Source organism: Doryrhamphus excisus, chromosome 1 (assembly GCF_030265055.1).
Source record: "Doryrhamphus excisus isolate RoL2022-K1 chromosome 1, RoL_Dexc_1.0, whole genome shotgun sequence".
NCBI classification, from domain to species: Eukaryota; Metazoa; Chordata; class Actinopteri; order Syngnathiformes; family Syngnathidae; genus Doryrhamphus; species Doryrhamphus excisus.
In genome coordinates, this window is record NC_080466.1 from 35,204,255 (window position 1) to 35,229,128 (window position 24,874).

A 24,874-nucleotide genomic window follows, 5' to 3' on the forward strand; every position below is an offset into this window, starting at 1 on the left:
TGCTGGAAAATATTGAATGAATTGACTTGTAAGATGGCACCCTCTGTTGTATTCGTAGCTACAACACTCTTTTTCACCAGCAGATAGCACCATCGATGACTTTCGATTTAAATGACCATTAAAAAGACAAATTCTTTGCAATTTTAAGTCAAGTAATCCGCAAGTATTCGGATATGAATAGGCAGGTATTTGCTGCAGTGGTTCTCAATCCATTACGCAGTTCTTTGTCTGAGCAGAATACACCTTGTGCTCTTGTCTGAACTATCTGCAGGATAAGGGCACGCCTTAAGAGAGAAAGAGCGTCACCACTGCTATGTCTGTGTTGCAAACAGCCCATTGACATATACTGTAAGATATTCGAGTTTAAAAATGTCCACAGTTTGGGTCACCGCTTGTTATCGAAGGTGTGATGGTGGGTCCCACAGCCAAATCAATTGAGAACCACTGATCTAGTATACAGTATATACTGTTAGTAAACCTATCACAGCCTATCATAGCATGCTACAGCGACTTGATAACTGCAGACTGAATAAGATATACAGTAGATGCTGCAATAATATTGCAAATTTTGTCTCTGATGAATGAAAAGTCATCTTTGTCCCTATTTCCGTTACCATTACAGTAAAGTCTTGTTATATCGATATCGGTTATATCGAAGTACTGCTTATTACGATACTATTTTCATTTCCCGGCAAATTTCTAGTCTTTTATGATATAATTAGTTCCGTTAGTACGATACCCGGTTATTATGATAATCCGGTTACTACAATGCCCTTTTCATCTCCCGCCAGCCAATTTGGTCTGCTTATATCGATACAAAAGCAGCTTAAATCAATCTTTGCTTAAGGATTTCAATACCAAAAAAGAACACGGCGAACGGCTGCTTCCAGTCAACTTTATTTTTCACACTTCCACCACCAGAGCACAGCACACACACCGATTCCCGCACTTCCTGGTTCACAGGTCATGCTCAACCCGCCCCACATAGCTGGCCAAACACATGCCTGCAACAGAAGAACCAACTGACATAGCATACACACCTATTCCAACGAAGACACAAGCGTACAAATACATGTATTTAATTGTGTTGAATTCAGATATCTTTTTATCGCTTGCAATAATCACTGTTTTTCATATGTACATGCTGGCGTTCGTGGTTTCTCTCGTGTGTATAGATTCTATACACACGAGAGAAACCACGAACGCAGTTGGTTCTTCTGTTGCAGGCATGTGTTTGGCCAGCTATGTGGGGTGGGTTGAGCATGACCTGTGAACCAGGAAGTGCGGGAATCGGTGTGTGTGCTGTGCTCTGGTGGTGGAAGTGTGAAAAATAAAGTTGACTGGAAGCAGCCGTTCGCCGTGTTCTTTTTTGGTATTGAAATCCTTAAGCAAAGATTGATTTAAGCTGCTCGACATTGTTCTATACCAGGGGTGCTCACACTTTTTCAGCATGCAAGCTACTTTTAAAATGACCGAGTCAAAATGATCTACCCACTACAAAAATGCAAAACATCTATTTATTTTCAAATGTATTGAGGATTATTTGTACGTACAATGTATGTTGATGTACCTTACATAACCAAATGAGCCAATATTGCAAAACACACATAATTAACTATTAACATTTTTTGTAATTACCTGAGTTTACTTTGATGACTTGCACTGAATTGAACCAGCCAGGGATGCATAGTCCGGACAGTAGCTGCTGATAGCCAGCCTCAAGCACACTTCCAAATGTTTATCAGTCATGGATAATATCCGTATCATAATATCCGTATAATATTCCATATCCGTATGGAAGTGATATGTTTTTTGCCTTTTTACTTGGTCCAGTTTTTGCCTTTTTACTTGGTCCAGCTCCTTCACTCATTTTAGTGACCATAAACTTTAGCGAGGGCTTAAAATCTCGCAATTCGCCGACTAGCTTAGCACTTTGCATCGTTGTTTACGCATGAGCGGTGACCTAAAGGTCAAAATTCAGTTGTCATCTGACTGGTTGTCCTGTATGTCAATCAAGTAACGGGGATGGATGATAGGCTGACATCGTAAGTTCTGCTGCACTTAGAGACGTTGTTTGATTTGATTGGTCACCCAAAGGGCAACATTCAGTTGTCATCTGAATGGCTGCCCTGTATATCAATCAAGTGACGGCATTGATGCTGGGATGATATTTTTTTAATGTCACACCGCGATCGACCAGCCATCGACCAGTACCACCTCCGCGATCGACCGGTAGCTCGCGATCGACTTAATGAGCACCCCTGTTCTATACTATAGAACAATGTCGAGTGCATTATTGCCCACTTTTAATGCAGTTCGGCGCAGGATCGGATATATCGACAGTCCGGTTATATCGATATTTTTTCCGACTCCCGACAATATCGATATGACGAGACTTTACTGTATGTTTGAATACACATGGCAGTGCTGTTACGTTAAGCATTTTTACGTATAAAATAGCATTAAAATGTTGACTTGCGCAGCGATGCTGTAAAATATGCAGTTTTCTAGATGTTTATTTCTTGGATTATATTTTGATTCACTGTTTTTTTCTTTCTTGTGGCTGTCAAAGTGCTCAGAAGGTCCCTCATCCGAGGTTTCGTTACATCAAGTAGACTCTGCTCCTGTTACCTTAACATCTCGACCGCACTGACTGATGTAGGTGATATCTACACCTGTCTGACATGCTTCCTCTCACAAGAGGCTGCTGCTGTTACACGCCGCCGGCTTGTCCAGCGCCAGATGATACATCACTCTCTTGGAGATGAACCTACATGACAGGAAAAAACATTAAAAAAAAAAAAAGGTGCTACTCCAGCTATTGATGATTCATCAGTGTAAGATGTGATTCCAGCACCTGGAAAAGGAGTTATCAAAGATGAGTGTGTACTCTCCAGGATTTCTAACTTTCATTTCCCCGTTTATTGTCTCCTTGTGGGAATTACAGCGAGTCAGTGGGATCAAAACCTGACAGAAAAGAAGATTTGTTTCAAAGTGTACAAGCAACTGAAGATGAACATGTCTGTACCACCTTGGCTTGCTCCAGGGGCGTCTCTGAGCTCTCCCGGAACACCACACTAAAGAAGATGCCCTTAGGTTCCGAGGTGAAGGTCCAGGTGACGGTGACGCCGGGCCGGTCCGTGCTGATGGTGACGGTGCTGTAACAGCTGGCCTTGATGAAAAGCTCCTGTGGAGAGTCAGCGAATGCTGAGATGTCTCCCACCGTGAAGGGAGATGCCAACCTAAAGGAGAGGGCATTAAAACAATGCATATGTACCATCATGTCAGAATGGTTGAAGAGTCTAAGGCAGGGGTGGGCAAACTTTTTGACACATGGGCCATGTATTTTTTTCTCCTTCTGTATTTCGAACATCATTCAAAGCACAACAAACCAAACATAAATCAACACAAATAAAAATACCTGTTCGAAAGGGAATGGGAAGAAGTCAAGACTTATCTAGTCCCGCCCCCCTAAACACCCAGATTCCAACCTCATCCCAACAAAACATATTTTATTCCTTGTCTACAAGAATAAAAACCCCACATCCAACCACCCTCACCCAGCTTGAGGCACCCAACTACATGCCAAGAGCAACCAGTTCATTACTAGTCATTGTATCGTACATAGTCCAGTACAAAAGAAAAGTTGAGTTAACAAAAGTTTCCTGGGGGCCAGAATATATATTTAACACACACACAGTATTTTACGCTTATAATTCTAACAATCCACCTTGAATTATTTGTTAAATTTTATCTGAAAAAGTGTCACATTATTAGCTATATGTATAATATATAAGAATATATAGTATATACCGTATTTTCCGGACTATAAGACGCACTTTTTTTTTCATAGGTTGGCTGTTCCTGTGACTTATACTCCAAAGCGACTTATAAAGGAAAAAAATATTTATATTACATAAATAAATTACATTTACATTAATCTACATTTACATTAATCTGTAAAAAAAATATATATATATATATATATATATTATGTACATATTATATATACATATATATATATATATATATTTTTTTTTTTTTTTTTACAGATTAAGACATCTGACTTGCAAGTCATGTTGTCAGCATGTATGTTAAAAGTTGAAATACTTACAAAGAAACTTGGATAGTCTTTCATTTTATTTCATAACTAATTAATGAGAAGATCTAAATTTGCCTCATGGCATTAATAAAATGTATCTAAAGTTGTCTGGTGAGTGTTGGTTTCCTTTATTTTTTATAATCTGCCTCATGGGATGCATTAATAGATCCATCTAAAATTGTCTAGTGAATGTATTTTTCTTTACTTGGCAGTACAGTGATGAATCATATCCTGCCATGTGATGTATTCTGTGCATAAAACCTGATTTAAAAAAAAAAGCTCCTATCACTATTTGGGGTTGTGTTTCACTTCACATGCCTCTCAAGTCTCACTTCCCATTTTGATGTTAATATTATCCAAAACTTCCTGTCCACATCCAAACACGTGACAGAGATCATGTGAGCGGGATACTGCAATATGTTTAAAATAAATAAATAAAAGTGAAACATTTACGTGAGTTCTCCAGACTTGAGCAGGTATATTTCTGCATCCTGCACAGCACCACCATGGTGGTCGTCTGTGGCGTGTGGTGGGACATCTCCTGTGCTTGTGCTGCTTCTGATAGGATTAGAAGACAATATTCAGGTGTCCCAATACTTGTGTCCACATAGTGCATTTGTAGGGCCTTCAAATTGAAACTGTAATGTATTTAATGCTGTTCCAGGGACCATTTAAAGGTTTTCAAGATGGTATTTATCAGGAACAATACAAGTGAACTCAAATGTGATACTTACTCTTGTGCTGCCCCCTGCTGTCCATGTTCAGCAGTGCAGGCTGTAGTAAAAGCTCCATGAACATAGACTCCACTCAATTTCTCTGTGGTAATGTCAAACACGCCATCCTCCGGTTTGTCATCCGCTCCTGGAGAATACACACAAACACTCCAAATATGTCAGATAAAATTTAGGATTAGCGGACTAGAAAATAGATGTATGGATGTTCCAAACTTCATTCATTCATTCATTCATTTTCTACGGCTTTTTCCTCACGAGGATCGCGGGGGGTGCTGGACCCTATCCCAGCTGTCTTCGGGCAAGAAGCGGGGTACACCCTGGACTGGTGGCCAGCCAATCACAGGGAACATATAGACAAACAACCATTCACACTCACATTCATACCTATGGACAATTTGGAGTCGCCAATTAACCTAGCATGTTTTTGGAATGTGGGAGGAAACCGGAGTACCCGGAGAAAACCCACGCATGCACGGGGAGAACATGCAAACTCCACACAGAGATGGCCGAGGGTGGAATTGAACCCTGGTCTCCTAGCTGTGAGGTCTGCGTGCTAACCACTCTATCGCCGTTCCAAACGTTCATTCATTCATTCATTTTCTACCGCTTTTTCCTCACGAGCGTCGCGGGGGGTGCTGGAGCCTATCCCAGCTGTCTTCGGGCGAGAGGCGGGGTACACCCTGGACTGGTCGCCAGCCAATCACAGGGCACATATAGATATATATACATATAGACATATAGACAAACAACCATTCACACTCACATTCATTTTGGAGTGGCCAATTAACCTAGCATGTTTTTGGAATGTGGGAGGAAACCGGAGTACCCGGAGAAAACCCACGCATGCACAGGGAGAACATGCAAACTCCACACAGAGATGGCCGAGGGTGGAATTGAACCCTGGTCTCCTAGCTGTGAGGTCTGCGTGCTAACCACTAGACCGCCGTGCCGCCATATGGATGTTCCAAACGTATTTAATTTAAATTCCACCACACCTTCTGAAAAGCTGGTCACAGCTCTCAAAGGCTGCAACTGCTGACTGAAGACCGACGGCGCCGTGCTGGTGCTGGGGACATCCTCCTGTAGGGGACGCTCAGCCTCTATGCAGCGCTGATTGCAGCAGTCCCGACAGCAGTGCTCTTTGACGCCGCCGTGCTGGTGGATCCCAGCACTGGTCAGGCAATATTGGCAATATGGGAGGCTACAGAATCTGGTTAGAAAAGAATAGTCATTAGTAATGAATTGATTGCAATGTCATTCATCAAAGACATCTAAGGGCAGGTATTTTATTATACTGGAGAAAGAAAGGTAGTTTCTAATTTGTCATATTAATTTTAGTAACACTTTTAAATATTTAAATAATTTTTAATAATATTTTAATATTATTAATAATATTTGATATTATTATTTATTTTTTACAGCACCATACTGCTGTGGTACATTCAACGTTATTATTATTTTAATTAATCACGTTTGCTGATGCTAAAACATGCAAAAAATTTTAACATCAGAGACATTTATTTTATTTGTAATGTGCTATTCCAACCTTGTTCCAAGAATGCCTTGCTTACTTGAAATGATTTAAATGGTTTTAAACCTCTAAATAGCATTCATTCATTCATTTCCCCCAGGAAAAGCGGTAGAAAATTAATGAATGAATAAAATAAAATATAAAATATAAAATATAAAATATAAAATATAAAATATAAAATATAAAATATAAAATATAAAATATAAAATATAAAATATAAAATATAAAATATAAAATATAAAATATAAAATATAAAATATAAAATATAAAATATAAAATATAAAATATAAAATATAAAATATAAAATATAAAATATAAAATATAAAATATAAAATATAAAATATAAAACATGATATTATCTTACCTATTCAGCCTGTTCTCTATTCTTTTATTGTTAGAACTTGCTAAAATAAATTACCAGCAAAAAATGCGACTTATGTACGTTTTTTTTAAACCTAATTATGCATTTTTGGCCTTGTGCGACTTATACTCCGGAGCGACTTATAGTCCAGAAAATACGGTATTTATTGTCCCAGAAAAACATATTTTTCTGACCAAGAAAATTTGTCATGTTTTAATGTTGTGAGATCTTGTGACACAAGATCATGTGACACCCCTGGTACACTGCTTATACTTATCATGAACTCTGACTCAATGTGGTTGGATGGCTAGATGTGTGTGTTCGACCTGCAGGTGTATTTGCGGTGCCTCCAGCCAAAAGGAGTGCGACAGCTCTGACAGACGTTGACGTCTCGTTCCGTCTCTTCGTCATGCAGCTTTTTATCAACCCCCAGTGCATCCATCTTCTGCCGCACTTCGTCCATTTTCCTGCAGAGAGGACCATTAAGTACATCATCACACGTGGCAACATAGGTGGTTGGCATGCTAATTGTGACATTACAGCAATGGGAGGCTATCTGTATACCTGATGAGCTTCACCATCCTCTCCTCGGACGCAATGTGGTACAAGTAGTCAACTGCAGAGGACAAACTTGGGTCAAAGTTGTCTTTGTCCAGTGTGAGCCTCCTCAGAGTGTTCCTCAGCTCCTGAAAGGCCACCTGAAGCCCTTCCATGTCCTCTTTACATCTAAACTCAAACACACATCCATGAGTGACAATAAAAGGAATGATAAAACCCTACAATGATCCTAAAGAAGCATTTCTGTCGATACACAAGATATTAAAGGCTTATACAAACAATATTTATCTCACCTCGATAAAAGAATTCTCAGGTGGTTGAGCATGTCCTTTTGCTGCTGAATGAGATTTTCCGACTGGGTCATCTGGATGTTTTTCTCTGCAAGTTGCTGGCGGGATCGCTTTGCCTCAGCCTAGCAACGGTAAGTGACATCATAGAGAGACATTGGTTCTATGCAAATAACTACTGTGACATCATAAGAGGTACACCGTATTGAAGGGGATCTGATTATGATAATGACCATTATCACATACTACAGTATTAATTGGCCCTGTACCCTAGAAACCGCCCATGAATGATACGGGAAAAGTCCGAAATGATACTGTGTCAAAGCCCAGGGCAGTGATACTGATAAAATATAGAGTTTAACCATGTCCAGTATCAGCCCCCGTAGCTGTCCAATCAGAGCGCGCTGCTCTGGTATCGTGCCCGTGAAACAACAGAGAACAGCGCACGAGCGTTTGTTTTGCTGCCGTCTGTGCTCTGTCAACATGTCAGCGGTTGACACTCCCGGCGAAAGACCAATAGGGAAAATAGCAAACAGAATATTAGAAATTGAACGTTTTATCACCTTTAATGAGGAGGACACTCTTAAAATGATCGAAAAAACTAAAAATGCAAATACAAGTCGGAAAACCAAGGGCGACTGCAACTGCAAGAACGAACGAAGACTGGTAGAAAGTATTCCCCCGCCTGAGTTAGACAAATATGTGTCTATGTTTATTGTGACGTCGTTGCCGACGCTATGGAAAGGACACGACTGTGATCGCTAACAAGCTTTTATTACACAACAATACTGGCTACTGTCGGCCGTAACCACGCCGTTGCAACCACCGCCAGCAACGCAACAGTGCTTCCTCAACACACACCTCCACCCCTGGTGCATTCACAGTCACCCGGAACAGTCAGACACTCAAGAGCACAACATGTCAACATGAACACGTCAGGGTCGCTACATTATTTTATCAATCAGAAAAGAAAATGGGGATGAATAAGAGCCTGATTCTCTCAAATCAAAATTCAACTCTCTGGCACGTTACATGATGGAAAAACGAAAGTACGTGATAATAAGCTCATGATTAAATAGTATGTGATAATAAGATCATCACTTCGGTCTCGGGCTGATACTGACACTTGGGGGCATGATACCTGGCCTGATACCAGACAAACCATGTGATAACCTCTAAGTATGGTATCATCTACCCAGAAAAAAAATATTACGTTTGATTAATGTTCATGTTAAAGGTTAAATAACTGTTAATAGTTATCCTCCCTATCAGTGTGGAAGTGGTAAGTTTTTGGCTATTTAAGTTTAAAGGAAATAACTTGAAGGCTACCGTTTAGGTCGCAAGCTCTCTAGTTTGCGAGTTAGCATGTGTCTCAAGACCCTGCAGTTGCGCAATATGTTGTAAATAAAAAAAGTATAAATGTGACTATAGTTGTGTTTTGTCATGTCTACAGGGCTCTAATAATGCTTTGTTCATTTTAATCTGGAAAAAATAATTTGTCTACCCACCATATGTGGTTTCTTAAGTTTTTATTATTTGCCGTTTTATTATTATTATTATATTTATTTATTACTGATTGATTGATTTTCTTTATTCTTGATTTGTTTATTCATTTTTCATCTTATTTTGTGTAGAAAAATAAAAATTAAGATATTTGAGAACAGTGGAATGTTTTATCAGAGGTTTTATTGTAGAAAATCGGAACCAAAGCACTGAAAAAGTTTGTATATTTTTCTGTTTTTAATAAACGCGTTTTTTTGTTTTTTTTTGAAAACCTGATGCGACCCAGCCTTGCCCAGACCCTAGCTCCAGTGGCCCCCAGGTACATTGAGTTTGAGACCCATGTTTTACATTCTCCTGACTGCTGTACATTATTTTCATTAACTTGAAATATTGAACATAATTAATTGGTTCATTCATTTCATACCGGTAATCATGCTACATATTGTTTATTCCACTCTGATGTTGGCGTTCTTCCGTTTGAATGGCTTGAATTTGACCTTCACTTTTTTGTCTTGGCTATGGTTTGCATAGTAATTTGATACCAAATTGGCAATGGTAATGTTTTAATGTATTTGAACATACTACATACAAGTTTTAATGGACTACATCACATAATTGAAATCACAGTTCCACATGTTCAAAGGGAGTAGGAAGAAGCAGAGCTCATTAAATCCTAGCCCCCATCTGTTGCTTGCAGTACATGAATTCACTTCCTGTATTCCATATGTGATTTTTAATTCATGGAAAAGTGGTAAGATAATGTGACAATGTGTTTTTTTACAATCATAATATATGGCAATCATATTTAATAATCAATGTACCAGATTTTTGGCACTATAAGGCGCACAAATTCTTCAATTTGCTCAAAAATGGATGATGCACCTTTTAATGTGGCTCATATCACCTCCTACTTCGGTACGTGATAAAAAAAAAAACTTAAACTATATTCGGAAAGCAGGAAGTGAACAAATGTAACAGTTAGTGATTGTAAAAGTACCAGATGGAGGGGTAGGATTTAATAAGCTTTGCTTCTTCCTACTCCTTTTGGACATGTGGAACTGTGAACTGATTATGTGATGCAATTAAACCATTACCATTACCATATAGTAGTAGACAGTCGATATCAGAGAAAAGAAAATATGACATAGATAACACAACAGACTCACAAGTTAGTCGTTCCTTGGTGTTTTTTTCCTTTTTAGTACTTCCCTCGGTGGCAGTCTTATCAATGGTGGCTTTAAATGGCTTTCCTCTCGCCAGTAAAATAAAAAAAGTAAACATGCCATTTAAGGCTCTTTAATATTCCTGCTCATGTGTGTCACAGTAAATATATTCCCCAGGACAGAAATGATGATTGTGCCTACAAGAAATCCCTGTTCTGGTGATCACCAATACTACAATCACAATTAGAATCTGTCTTTTGTCTTAAGACGTTTAATAATATTATAATATGGGACCTTTAATGAACATTAAAGATCTTCTCACCTCTAAACTCCTTAGTTTCTTTTCCACCTCGGCAGCTTTCTCTTGCTCGGACATCAGCTGTAATCGCTCATCCATCAACTCTTCATTCAGACTCTAAAAAGACAACACAAATGATGATGCAGCTCGTCTGTAAGATATCCCACCACTCTGCAGGTGTTCGTCCGACCTGCAGCTGGCTGCTGTGAATGACGGCCTGGTTGCTCAGCTCCATGCGGAGAGCTTCCACCTCCTCACGGCTCCTGTCCTCCTGGGCCTCGCTGAGCTCTTCCTGCAGCCTCTGCGTCATGGTTGCCCACAGGTCCTCCTCGCGATGGAGCTTGCTGAGAAGCTGTTGGTTCTCCCGGCGGAGCTGCTCAGTACAAGCATTCAACCTCGTCTCCTCCTTGGAGGCCTCGTCCTCCAGCTCTCGCAGCTTCCTAGAGAGGCTCTCCCAGCGCAGATGAGCCTCCTCCTTCTCGGCCGTGAGCATACACACGCAAACTCCCAGTTCGGCTGTTTCAGTGTTGGCCCGGTGTAGAGCTTCCCTGGAGTCACTGTTTTCCAAGCACATTGCATCATAGCGCTGCTTCAGCTTGTGCAGCTCCTCTCTCGAGGAGGTCACCTCCGCAGCCAGGCCCGCCCGAGCCTGGGCCTCGCCATCTCGCTCGCGAATCAGCATTTCCTCCCGCTCACGAGAACGCAGAATCTCATCTACATGCCGCCGGTTGAGCTCCTCCACTTGAGCCTTGAGTTGTTCTGTCAAGACTCTAAGATCCTCTCTGGAGGCTTCGGTCACCTCCTGTAGAGCCTGAGCTTTCATTCTCTCCTCCGTTCCAGACAGGAGCTCAGCCCTGAGATCCACCACTTCCTCCCTGAGCCGGTGCACCTCCTTCAGGTTGAGCTCCAGTTGAGCCTCAGCAATCACCAGCCTGAAAGGAGCCTCTTTGCTCTCAGACGTCAGATGTTCCTCATGAAGTTTTGGCGTTTTCTCATTGCTCTCAGCAGCTCCTTTTTCATCGTGTATTTCTGAGGACCTGCTTTCAAGCACTTCTGCTCGACCATGCAGAAGATCACATTTATTGGTCTGCTCTTTGAGCTTAGCCTCCCTTTCTTGGAGCTTCACCAGCAGCTCCCCATTACTTCTTTGGGACTCTGTGAGGTTCTCATCCAAATTGGACACTTTGGCGTAAAGCAAGTTCAGCTCCTCTTGGGCTTCTGCCAGTTGTTTTTTCAAAGAGAACTGAACCTCTCGAAGCTCCTCGTTTTCCTGCTGTTCACTCTTCAGTTGAGTCCCTGATCGCTCCTTCTCAAGAAGAAGCTTCTGAACAAGCTCTTCCAAATGGCGGTTTTCATCTAGAAGCTTCTTCTCACGGTCTTCCACGCACATTTCAGCAGCTTCCACCCTTCCCCTGAGATACCTCTCGGAAACTCTCACAGCAGTGAGCTGGTCTAACAAGGCTTCCCTGCTGTGGGTCAGCTCGACAATGCTCTCCTCGCTCTTTTTAACAGCTTGCAGTAGTGTGGCGTTCAACTCCATCAGCTTGCAGTCCTGGGGTTTGTAGTTCCCAAGGTTCCCACTTTGTTCGCACATGTCGTCTTCAGCAGGTTTAGAAAGGAGACTTTCATTCTGGATTTTCAGCTTCTCCAGATGTTCTTCCAAGTGCTTAATCCTCTCTGAGTTGAGGGAAAGTTCCAGCTCTCTGTTATTCAGGGTTTTACGCAGATCCAGCACCTGAACCCCCAGGGTTTCATTCTGGTTATCTCTGATGCTACATCGCCGCTCAATCTCATCACGTTCCTCCTGCAGCCTCCTCCTCAGTTCCTCCGCTTGTCGTTCTCTGCATTCCAATGAGGACTGCAGGTGCTGAAGCTGCGCTCTCAAGTTTCCGCTTTCCTTCTCTTTCAATGTCAAGGCTCCCTGAATGCGACCCACGGCGCCTTGGAGCTCCTCCAGCCGCTTGAGGGTGTTTTCACGCTCGTCCTGGGCCCTGGATTTGACATCAGCCAGCTTCTCCGTGCTGGTTCTCAACTCCTCTTCCCTCATTTTCAGCTCCTGAGACACATGCTCTAAATGTCTGGCTCGGTCATCAGCCTCCCGCTTGGCCTCCAGCCTCTCCTCCTTTGCCGTCTTCAGTTTCTCCACAAGTTCCTGAATCTTCCAGGCCGAGTCGCAATAACTTGTTGTTTGTTTGCCCTTTTCTTTAAGAGCATCATCCAGGTTTGACAGAAGCTTCATGTTTTTGTTCTCAGTAGCAGTCAGTCTATTCTGAAGCTCATTGCTTTTACCTTCCCAACATGTCTGATAGTGATTACTAACATCCATGTTTGTAGAGAGCGAGGGGGGTGCGGTCTTCTGAACTGCTACCAACTGGCCATGAAGGTTATTTACGACATCTTTCAGCTTCGCTGCCTCTTTGTCCAGTTCCTCCACCCGTGCCAGAAGCTTGTGCTGCCTCAGTTCAGATTGATCAAGCTTGAGGCGGAGATTCTCTGCAACACTGCAAGGGAAGACTTCTCCCCGATCCTGGATGTCAGATGGAACATAGGACCTTCATCAGAGTGGGGCATTGTTTAAATCTGAACGATTACAGTTCTGCTTCAGATCCTAACGATACGTAAATCTGATGCTTTTAAGAAGCAGGGTCCTAAAAGTTTGCATGGTTTGATTAAGGCCCCTAATTAAGTTCTTTCTGAATGAAATATATGAACTTCCCCGTGATTTTTTTTAATGATATTAACTTTTATCAACTTTACTATGAATTTCTCACAGAATATAAACTTGAATATAAATGTTATGGAGCTTCTTTTTATAGGAGTACACTCTCACAACAGATGTTTACTTTTGAAAAGTAGTATACTTTGTTTGCTGCCTCGACGTTGGCGTAAGCAATTTTTTGTCACCCTTATTTTGTTAACAAAAGTAAAGATAATGTAGCCCGCCCGCAGTGCTCTTATTTTGAAGGCCCAAAGTGTGTTGTGTGGGTTGAGATGGTGTCTTGACAATTGCCAATAGAGACGGACCGTGGACATGAATAAACCTGCCTCGCCGTAGCCTATAGCATTAATTATTTACACCAAACTTCCACGGCATCAGCGAACATCCTGAAACCCTTGTTTACATTAGCACAAAACAGACGCCATATATTGTTGACATGTTTATTAATTGAAGATATAGTATATGATATGTATGGTACTGGAATTGCACTGCTGTTTGTGTGTCTACCTGGCTGTGGGAATGGCTGCCAACCAGACTGTTGGCGCTGGAGCAAGGACTGGGAGGCCTCCACCGAAAGGATGACGAGGATGATAATGTCCGTCTTCCATGTGAAGAAAGGCAAGAAATTAAGTTGACTCGTGCCAGGAAACCTGACATCAAATAAAACTTTACAATTTGACAACAAAAGAGGAGAACAAGGTGTTCTGAGGGCAGCAGGAAAATGTATGAAAGTGCAGACTGTGGAGTATAAAACTGCAGGATCCAGATCTAGCAATGGTAGTGTGTGTTTAGTCTTGTGTTTTCTAGCTAGTATGCCTGAAACCCCGGTTGATCATGTAGGGTTTCTTTTTCATGCTGTCTCTTTAAGTTCGAATCCCTCGTCATGATTTGGTCACAATATGTTTTACAGATTATCGTTGTTTGGTCAATGTTGTGGGCTGCATGGCAGGCGAGTGGTTAGTGAGCAGACCTCACAGCTAGGAGACCAGGGTTCAATTCCACCCTCGGCCATCTCTGTGTGGAGTTTGCATGTTCTCATGCGCGGGTTTTCTCCGGGTACTCCGGTTTCCTCCCACATTCCAAAAACATGCTAGGTTAATTGGCCACTCCAAATTATCCATAGGTATGAATGTGAGTGTGAATGGTTGTTTGTCTACGTATATGTGCCCTGTGATTGGCTGGCCAACAGTCCAGGGTGTACCCCGCCTCTTGCCCCAAGACAGCTGGGGTAGGCTCCAGCACCCCCACGAGCCTCGTGAGGAAAAAGCGGTAGAAAATGAATGAATGAATGAATGGTCAATGTTGTTTGGTCCAAAAAATGGAGTTGGAACCAATTCCTCCTCAGGTTTTGCTGGTTTACTCTCCAGTTACCGCAAAGTGGCAGTGTTGCTGCTGTTACATTAGCTGAGTTAACCACAGCCCAGATAAAAATTTAAATTACAAAATAAACGATAAGAGGACTATATCGTATCGTTGATATTTTTATTCTGCACTACGATAGATATCACAATACTGAGGATAAGTGGTATAGGAAATGGATGGATGGATGCACAGCACCACACAGAACTAGTTCAAAGACAAAAAGGCAACATTCTACGGTGGTGAAATCAAAGCCCAATCAAGAATTGGTGGTTGGACTTGAAGAGCTGTTCCCAAACCCGATGCAACTTGACTTTTGCAAGGAGGAATGGGAGGGAAGTCTATTACTGTGCTAGCCTGAGACACAGCCACAAAACCTGATTACCGTATTTTCTGAATTATAAGTCGCTTTGGAGTATAAGTCGCACAAGGCCAAAAATGCATAATTAGGTAGGAAAAAAACAAACATAAGTCGCACTGGAGTATAAGTCGCATTTTTTGCGGGTAATTTATTTTCCAAACTACTTGACCAAAACAGATATTACGTCCTCTTGGAAGGCAAGTTGTAACAATAAAAGAATAGAGAACAGGCTGAATAGATGTAAGATATGCTAACACAATGCTTATTCAGCTACACAACAAATAAACATGAACAGACAAGGTGTCCAGTTTTTATGTAACATAAACACTTTTTTCATTTATAAGTCGCTCTGGAGTATAAGTCGCAGGAACAGCCAACCTATGAAAAAAAGTGCGACTTCGAGTCCAGAAAATACGGTAATTAATTTACACCAAATTGAGATCATCTCTTTACACACTGACATCAAAATCTTTTCACAATTATTTTCAAAAAAAACATATTACATTGACATCAATGCCTCAGTCGAGGTTCCCGCTATCAACATGAGTGAGCACCTGTCTTTACCTGGCAAAAGCTGGCCAGTCAACGTCCAGATCGTAACCTCGGGCCGCCACGTCAAATTGGATCTGGTTGAGCTCGTACAAATAGTTTATGATGTCCGAGGTGAGGCGGGGGTCCAAGAAGGGACTCCGGGCATAGTACCAGTCACTGTGGAATATAACCCCCAGAAAATAGAACAAGACTTACACAATCTACTTTACTTATGCAATTTAACAATGTTGATTATTGTGATTATAACTACATAGTGCACAGGGGCTGCACGGCGGTCGAGTGGTTAGCGCACAGACCTCACAGCTAGGAGACCCGAGTTCAATCCCACCCTCGGCCATCTCTGTGTGGAGTTTGCATGTTCTCCCCGTGGGGTTTATCCGGGTACTCCGGTTTCCTCCCACATTCCAAAAACATGCTAGGTTAATTGGCGATTCCAAATTCTCCATAGGTATGAATGTGAGTGTGAATGGTTGACAGCTGGGATAGGCTCCAGCACCACTTGTGAGGATAAGCAGTAGAAAATGAATGAATGAATAACTAGTGCAACCAAACTTGTATTGTTATGGTATTGTACTTTGTAGTACATGGAACAAAAGAAAACAACCACAGCAAATTACAGACAGTAGATTACATATTGAATGGTGGTTTATTCTGTATTGAACTGGGGCTTTTGGGTTTGGGAAGCAAGTATTCACTGTAGGCGTCAACGGGGAAAATGTTTCTACTGCGAAAGAAGAACTAAGATATACTTAAATAAGGAAGAGGGACTTACACTTCATGGGAAAGGAGCCCTACAAAACAGTCGCATGGCACAAAACAAAATTGTATACGTGTGTGTATGCTTTTCTACTGACCTTGTGACTTTCTGATTGATGAGACACTGCTGCAGTGTGTCTGCAAGACGCTGGTGAATGAGCGAGTAGCGTATGAAGGCCCTTCCTTTCCCCAGCGACGTTTTTAACTGAGGACATACAAATAATAACATAATTAATCACAGATAATGGACTGGATATTCACACGCTGTGTCTCCCCAATTGATTGTAAGATGGCGTATTCAAGATGTCGTTTTGTCCGTAATCCAAACAGACTAAGCCTGTGAGCTGTCATCTAAAATGAAACTGTGCAAATGTATGCTTGTGCAAAATAGATCCCTTCAATGTAAAAAAAACTGCACCGAGGTCCTCCTGGAAGTCTGATGTCTCTGTCACGTTAGCAGATGGAGGGATTTGAACAAGACAGCCTCCTTTCAGGACACCAGCTGGAGAGTCCTTCAAATTTGTGATTGATGGAACACAACACAAGAAGACCAAAAGAGTAACTGATGAAGACATTTTAACATATATGTATGTATGAAAATGTTTGGGCAAGCCTGATCATTTTCAAGATTTTCCTTAATAAATGACTGGTTGTTGGGATCAGCCATTGTAGTTAAATATATCATATAGCAGACCAACACAGTGATAGATGACAAGTGAAATGAAGTTTATAGGATTTACAGAATGTGTGCAATAATTAAACTTGGGCACCCCAACAAAAAAATGACATCAATATTTAGTTGATCCTCCTTTTACAGATATAAATGCTTCCTGTAGCTTCCAATGAGGGTCTGGATTCTGGTTGAAGGTATTTTTGACCATTCTTCTTTCCAAAACATCTCCAGTTGAGTCAGGTTTGATGGTTTCCGAGCATGGATAGCCCGCTTTAAATAGGAAGAAGCAAAGCTTATTAAATCCTACCCCTCCATCTGGTACTTTTACAATCACTAACATTTGTTCACTTCCTGCTTTCCATAATACAGTTTAAGGGTTTTTTTTTTTTTTTTTTTAATAATGCACCTTGTACCAAAGTACGAGGTGATATGAGCATCCAATGGCATAATGTGTACCATAGTAAGTGTCAATATAGTGATATATATAGCACATTCCATAGTTTGATTCCACATACTGAAATGCTATGGCTAGCATAACGTAGTCCTAGCATAGAAGTGTTTCAAATGTACTTCTTCCCTGAGATCATATTTCTCCTCTCTTGTAGAGAAGTATTGGATGACATTTTAGCTAATTGGTTATTTTTAGCCTTATGCATTATTTTAGCTGTTTGAAGATGAACTATATCAGCAAGTATTTGTGATTTTAGAAATAAGGAGTTAGTATGTTCTCTGTAGGCGGCATTATGAATTATCCTTAGTGACCTTTTTTGCAGTACATTTAGAGTGAAGATTGCTTTTATAGTTATTACTATGATATTGTACTTGTTCCTCTGCATGAATGTCTTAGTAGAATTAGAGCAGTGTTTAGGGTCATTGTCTTGTTTGTTGGAAGTATCCAGCCCCAACTTCAACTTTGTCACTGATTTTTGAACACTGTTGGCAACAATCTGCTGATACTGACTGGAATCCATGCCACCTTCAAGTTGAAGATTTCCAGTACCTGCACTGGCCACACAGGCCCACAGCATGATGGAACCACCACCAAATGTTACTGTGGGTAGCAAGTGTTTGTCTTGGAATGCTGTGTTCTTCATTCGCCATGCATATCGGCTCTTGTTATGTCCAAATAACTCCATTTTACTTTCATCGGTCCACATCACCAAAATGAAGCTGGCTTGTCCAAATGTGCTTTAGCATACCTCAAGCTACTCCGTGTATGACATGTACGCAGAAAAGGCTTCTTCTTCATGACTTTTCCAGGATGGCTGAATAGTTGAAGGATGCACCAAGATCATGTTGTAGGTATTTGGAGTTTAACTGTTCTCACCATCCTTCCCCTCTGCTTATCTGAGATTTTTCTTGGCCTGACACTCCGAGCCTTAACTAGAACTGTCCCTGTGGGCTTCCATTTCATCCCTATGTTCCTTAGAGTGGAACCTGACAGCTAAAATATCTGAGCTAGCTTTTGTATCCTTCCCCTAAACCATGATGTTGAACAATATTTGCTTTCAGGTCATTTGGCAGTTGTTTTAGGCTACCGTGGTGTTACTCTTCGATGATGATGCAAAGAGGAGAACAAATTGCAATTGGCCACCTGAAATATGCTTTCTCATGATTTGTGTATGCAGATCAAGGGTTACTGAGCTTGCCGAACAAATTTTGCATTCCAATAATTAGAGCTAAAGGTATTCAAACAAGAAGCGCGCCCAAATTTAGGCAAATGCCTACGTTTGTTTAAATAATTATTGCACACTTTCTGTAAATCCTATGTGGAATCAAACTATAGAATGGATTGAGTAAGGAACTTATGGACACATGGATGAGCAAATTCAAGAAACAATACAAGCAGATGACGTTTGCAAAATACAAGGATGAAGACTCTTGAACAAGTCATGTTCTGTTTATTTGTTTGTTATTATATATCACTATTTTGATGGTTATTATGGTAACCATTGTGTCATTATATGGTGACATCACAAATGTAACAGTTACAGACTGTAAAAGTAATAGATGGAGGGGTAGGATTTAATAAGCTTGGCTTCTTCCTACTCCTTTTGGACATGTGGAACTGTGAATTGATTATGTGATGCATTCCATTATAACCTGATGCATGTTCAAATAAAATTAAACCATTACCATTTACTGTTTCCTTAACATATTTTGAGATTACTTAGTTATTTTATATTAATTTTAGAGTGTTTCAATGGTCAACTAAGAGCATAAAATGGCATTAAATAGATATGAGCACAACAAACTAGGGATGGCCCTAAATCACCCTGCAGGCTTGGCCACCCCTCTAAATTCAGCATGCTTCTAATAATATAATCATTATCTCTCCTCTGGACATGTCCCAACCATCTCAGTCTGACGTTATCTCCAAGGCCTCTAACATGTAATGTCCCTCTGATGTTCTCGTTCCTGATCCTATCCATCCTGGTCACTCCCAATGAGAACCTCAGCATCCTCATCTCCGCTACCTCCAGTTCCGCTTCCTCATCTGTCAGCCTGTCCATCATCATAGCAAACAAGAAGGGGCTCAGAGCTGATCCCTGATTCAGTTCCACCTCCACCATGAACTCTTCTGCCACACCTACAGCACATCTTAACACCGTCTTACAGTCCTCATACGTGTCCTGCACCACGTTTATATTCATTACACAACCACACACAATCACAATAAGAGAACAAAAGGCTTCAGTGACACTTGAAAAAGTTAGCACATGCGAGGACATTATATCCACTTCCCCATGGACAAAAACAATCTCTGTACTAACCACATTGCTTGTTTGTTCTAAAAAAACAAAATGTTATGGTAAAAGGTCATATTTGGAGTCTGAAGGCAAAGCTAGTCGGATAATTTTAGCTAGCGAGCTGCTGCCAATGACAGCTAGGCAAAGTGTGTAAAGATAGATGTAAGAAAAGTCGAACACCAATAGGTTTAACAAGGTAAAATTAGCGAGTTATAATGAGTTATAAAATTGGCAGGCTGCTATTTGGGTAAACACTGAAATCTAACTTTTTATTATTATATTTGCATCATGATATATCCTTTCATTATTATCATTATCTCTCTTGACTGAATGTTCTACTGCCTTAAAGTGAGGCATCCATGTTGACTTAAAGTTCCAAAATATAAGTCATTGTCATCATCTGTGGGCAAATAAACAAGATGACAACGTAACGGCTTTTAATCTCAAGAAAAGCATTAGTTATGTTCCAGCTTAAAAAAATACAAGATGAATTCTATGAAATTTCTATGAAATATGTTATCAGAGAAGAAGCTCACCACTTGAAGAGTTGTTGTTGGTGAAAGAAGCCGAATGAATTGATGTGTGTGGTGCCCAGTGACTGACCACAGGATTAGTTAGATGATTATACGCTCAGTGTATTTGTGTCGGTACTTGCCTTGCACGCCATTGCTGCATCTCAGGTGTGTGTGCGGGTGTGTGTGTGTGTGTGTGTGGGCGTGCACGGTGGGATTACCTCAGGGATAGACTTTACAAAACGGATGCCATCATTAGTACCCTTGATCTTAATCAGGCAGTCGCAGAAGTAATCCCAGTAGTCTTTTCTCTGGCCGAGAAAGGTTGTCTTCTCCTTCAAGTCAAACTGAAAAACATCAATCATCCGTCTCATTAATACAACAAAAAACAGACGGTCAGTTTCCAGCACTGATGGTACCTGCAGCAGGTACTCAAGCTTGTAAAAGAACTTGCGCAGGTTGGTGCTGTCGTCGGTTACAGGTTCCAAATACTCCTTGTGTTCTTTACTCAACTGTAACACCGAATCTAACACAAAATGTAAGAAAACATTAGAAACAGCTCTGTCAATATGATGCGGTGCATAGTTATGTTTTGTTACCATGCAGATCTCCAATGATCCTTTGCAGCTGATTCTGGCCAACACATGTGCAGGAGGCCATTGTGGAGAAATTCTGGATTACAATAAATAATTATCTTACTGTTGTTGTTAAAAAGGAATGAGACCATTTGAAGCCACACACATTATAATGGCTCACAGTGGGGAGGGAAACTGGTGTGTCGCTCCAATTCGTTAACGCTAATTTCAGACAACAAGAATAGAGACCACATCCTTGAACTTAATTCATGCTTTATTTGCTTAACCATGACAAAACATGCGTATGTAATTTAATAGACGCTTTACAGGCGGCGACAAGCTAACAGAAACATAACACCGACACGCCACAGGAGACCGCTATTTATACTACAGCCACCTGCTCTTCCGGGTACTGTAACTATTTTTACACCTAAATTGTCAAATACGCACATAGCAAAAATAAAAGGAAAAAATAACATTTATCGCATAAGAAAATGACAAAATGACACTTACCTAATGTAGAATTACCAAGAGTGACCACAAGAAATGTGGAAAATGCTCCTGAGTGGGACGGTACCAACTAGTGATTGACAGGTAGGCTGACCAACCGGGTAGGCGAGACTCGACCATTCGGTTTAAGTTCGGTTGCGACGAGCAGGGTTTTTTTTCTTTTCTTCTTCTTCTTAATGATATTTATGAAATATAATGTATACCCGCTAAAGGAGATGCTAGTAAATTATGTTTTGTAAAATGTAGAATTTATGAAAAAAATATGTGTGTAACCTTTGAACAGCCACTTCACAAACGTTCTCTATTTTTTTGTGATAGATAGACAAAGTCATGACATAATTGCACTCTTTTATGTTGCACTCTGTATCTGCATTAAAAATTATATTGGTTGTGTTAATTGACTAGTTCCTCAAAATTGCAAGAGGTGAAACTATTAGGTGTGGACAACCTGAAAATGATGTTACAGCTATGGGTCATAAGGAAGCGTGGGTTTCACACATCTCCAAATAAAGGACACTGGCGTGTTAACTGTAGCATTTGTGCAGGTACAGTTTCTCTTCATTATTTACACTTATGAATAAGATATTTATTGAAATTATTTTAACATTGTCCGTATTTGTTCTTTTACAATATATCAGTAGTGTTGATCATTTGTATTGATTATTTAATGTAATTCATTCAAAGAAATTTAGTGTTGACATCTTGAAAGACTCAGATGTGTTGTACTTTTTGAACACAATCAACACTTTTTCGACTCTGGAACTGATTAATTCACTTTAGTTAGTCTCCTATGGATAATTTATTTTATTTATTTGGGACAGAGCACATTAACAGTCTGATACTTCTGTACAAGCTGTACAAACAATGAGTCAGATTCTAGCATATTTGCTCATATTCATCTGTAGAATCAATTGTTATGAAATTAGTCCTGGAGTTTAGAGGTTCTGTGTACATGGTAATGGTTTAATTTCATTTGAACATGCATCAGATTACAATTGAGTGCATCCCATAATCAGTTCACAGTTCCACATGTCCAAAAGGAGTAGGAAGAAGCAAAGCTTATTAAATCCTACCCCTCCATCTGGTACTTTTACAATCACTAACTGTTACATTTGTTCACTTCCTGCTTTCCTAATATAGTTTAAGTTTTTTTTATCACGTACCGAAGTAGGAGGTGATATGAGCATCCAATGCCATAATGGGTACCATAGTAAGTGTCAATATAGTGATATATATAGCACATCATGACTGGTTCAAGACTCTTCATCCTTGTATTTAGCAAACATCAACTGCTTGTATTGTTTCTTGAATTGGCTCATCGTTGTGCATTGTTTGAGGTCCTTACTCAATCCATTCCATAGTTTGATTCCACATACTGAAATGCGATGGCTTTTTAACATAGTCCTAGCATAGAAGTGTTTCAAATGTACTTCTTCCCTGAGATCATATTTCTCCTCTCTTGTAGAGAAGTATTGGATGACATTTTTAGCTAATTGGGTATTTTTAGTCTTATGCATTATTGTAGCTGTTTGAAGATGAACTATATCAGCAAGTTGACGTATTTGTGATTTTAGAACTAAGGAGTTAGTATATTCTCTGTAGGCAGCATTATGAATTATCCTTACTGACCTTTTTTGCAGTACATTTAGCGAGTGAAGATTGCTTTTATAGTTATTAGCCCATATTTCCACACAATAAGTAAGATATGGTAGAACCAGAGAGCAATAAAGAGTGTGGAGTGATTTCTGATTGAGAAATCATACATGTATGATCATAGGACCAAATGGAAGTTGAGTTCTCTTTGTGTGATTTGCTCCTTCTCATCCTCGTAGGCATGGCTGCAACAGAAGATATGACAGTAACTACCTGGATGTATGATAATTATGATTACGATGAAGTCTACCAAGATGAAATGTGCAATACGACAGGTCTCCTACACTTTGGAAAGATCTCCAGTCCCCTCTTCCTCTCCATGGTGGTGGTCCTCAGTCTGCTGGGCAACACCCTGGTCATGGTGATTTTGCTCAAGTACGAGAACGTCAAATCCCTCACCAACGCCTTCATCTTAAACCTGGCAGTGTCAGACCTCCTCTTCACCGCAGAGTTGCCCTTCTGGGCCTACTACCATATGTTCGGATGGACTTTAGGGGAGCGAGCGTGCAAATTGGTGAGCTTCGTGTTCGACGTGGGCTTCTACAGCAGCGGCCTGCTCCTCATCGTCATGACAGCCCAGCGTTACATGGCTGTACTCAACCCTCTCTCCTGCCTGGTGTCTGCGGCAGGCTCCTACAGTCTAGTAGCTTCTGTGTTCATCTGGATCCTCAGCATCCTGGTGGCCAGCCCAGCTTTCATCTTCTCCAAGGTCATACAACAAGATGGACTGGGCCATTGTGAATACGAGGATTCCTACGCCAACCTTTGGAGAATCTACCAGCAAAACCTTCTTTTTATCCTCATCTCTGGCGTCTTCATCTTTTGCTATTCTCAGATCCTGTGCCGACTGCTGCGTCCTTCCTCCCAAAGACGCAAGAACAAAACCTTTAAACTCATTTTTACGCTCTTGCTAGTGTTCTTTATAGGATGGGCTCCTTACAACATCACGCTCTTCCTAAAATCTTTACACTTCTGGCCGCAAACGCCCGTTGACTCCACGACGCTGGCGGAAAGGTGTCCAGGGCGCAATGTGCTGGATTATGCCTTTCAAGTCAACAGGCTTTTGGCCTTTTCACACTGCTGCCTCAACCCCATCTTCTATGTTTTTGTGGGCTCCAAATTCAAACGCCACCTGAGGAGGATGATGGGGAGCCGGCGCTACGGCGATGCATGCAGTCGACGAAGTCGGCCCACCATCACGTCGCTGTCGAGCGGGGACGAGCTTTTTGTGTAGCTCCACTTTCCGTCATTAATACCTAAAAGCAGGGGTACTTCAATAGATATTAAAACTAATCATTATTTCCTTTGTCGCCTATGATGTTTTCTTTAAATAGTTAATAGTCATGCTAGCATGTCGTCCAAAGCATTGTGATCACAACCCATAGGGGGCGCCATTTGCCCATTTTATTTATTAATCTATGGGGTCCAAATACGAATGTCCACCATAAATTCGGCCTAGCAACAAGTGATGCAATGCGTGACATGACCAGGTAAAAACTATGCTTTGTCTGCAAGTTAGCTGCAATCATCTTTAATTTGGGAGTTTTTATGATGAACTGTATGTAATCGTGTATAATAGTGTGTGACCATGGCCAGCAATAAACAATAATGTCACGTTTCCTGGCTAAGGGCTTCTCATTCATGCTTGTCTGTTGTGTTCTTTATCATTATTTTATATGCCAGTGTTATGGCAATGCATTGTGTACTTTAGTCAGTTTAGATACAAACCTTCTTGTAAAGTACGGAATATGTATATGTATATATGTATAATACAGCAAATCTTTCAGCAAGTCTGTTCCCAACTCACATTTTCAATTAAATGTAGCATATCTTATTGTTTTTAAATGCAACATGCAGTTAAAGGGTGTCATCGAACGACAATTAGTTCAGGATCATTTGCTCTAATTTGGACATTGG

The 24,874-nt window shown here is 40.8% G+C and overlaps 2 protein-coding genes across 3 annotated transcripts; one reads left to right on the forward strand and one right to left on the reverse strand.

Moving 5' to 3' along the window:
- Positions 1-1,382: 1,382 nt before the first annotated feature.
- Positions 1,383-21,378, reverse strand: LOC131138604 (FYVE and coiled-coil domain-containing protein 1-like). Of its 2 annotated transcripts, XM_058087672.1 has the most exons (18): positions 21,308-21,378; positions 20,819-20,891; positions 20,639-20,745; positions 20,441-20,566; positions 16,383-16,489; positions 15,541-15,684; positions 13,764-13,857; positions 10,728-13,064; positions 10,562-10,654; positions 7,580-7,698; positions 7,293-7,454; positions 7,055-7,195; positions 5,832-6,046; positions 4,837-4,963; positions 4,556-4,660; positions 3,032-3,242; positions 2,858-2,967; positions 1,383-2,770 (listed from the first exon to the last, which is right to left on the reverse strand). In XM_058087672.1, exons 2-18 carry the CDS (start codon positions 20,877-20,879, stop codon positions 2,695-2,697), a joined length of 4,335 nt encoding a protein of 1,444 aa, XP_057943655.1. In that variant the 5' UTR covers positions 20,880-20,891; positions 21,308-21,378; the 3' UTR covers positions 1,383-2,694. The 2 variants fall into 2 exon arrangements, with proteins under 2 accessions (XP_057943655.1, XP_057943663.1); XM_058087680.1 differs by lacking the exon at positions 15,541-15,684.
- A 449-nt stretch (positions 21,379-21,827) lies between these two features.
- LOC131132674 (chemokine XC receptor 1-like) lies at positions 21,828-24,560 on the forward strand. Its single transcript, XM_058078522.1, has 2 exons — positions 21,828-21,849; positions 23,137-24,560. The coding sequence occupies exon 2, from the start codon at positions 23,139-23,141 to the stop codon at positions 24,189-24,191; it is 1,053 nt and encodes a 350-aa protein (XP_057934505.1). The 5' UTR covers positions 21,828-21,849; positions 23,137-23,138; the 3' UTR covers positions 24,192-24,560.
- The last annotated feature ends 314 nt before the right edge of the window (positions 24,561-24,874 follow it).

Bases quoted from the DNA above. Each gene is read 5' to 3' on its own strand.
- LOC131138604 (XM_058087672.1), bottom strand. From the start codon at position 20,879: ATGGCCTCCTGCACATGTGTTGGCCAGAATCAGCTGCAAAGGATCATT. The intron at 20,746-20,818 runs GTAACAAAACAT...ATTTTGTGTTAG, and splicing joins GATCATTGGAGATCTGCATG to ATTCGGTGTTACAGTTGAGT. The intron at 7,699-10,561 runs GTGAGAAGATCT...TACCGTTGCTAG, and splicing joins AGAAACTAAGGAGTTTAGAG to GCTGAGGCAAAGCGATCCCG.
- LOC131132674 (XM_058078522.1), top strand. From the start codon at position 23,139: ATGGCTGCAACAGAAGATATGACAGTAACTACCTGGATGTATGATAAT.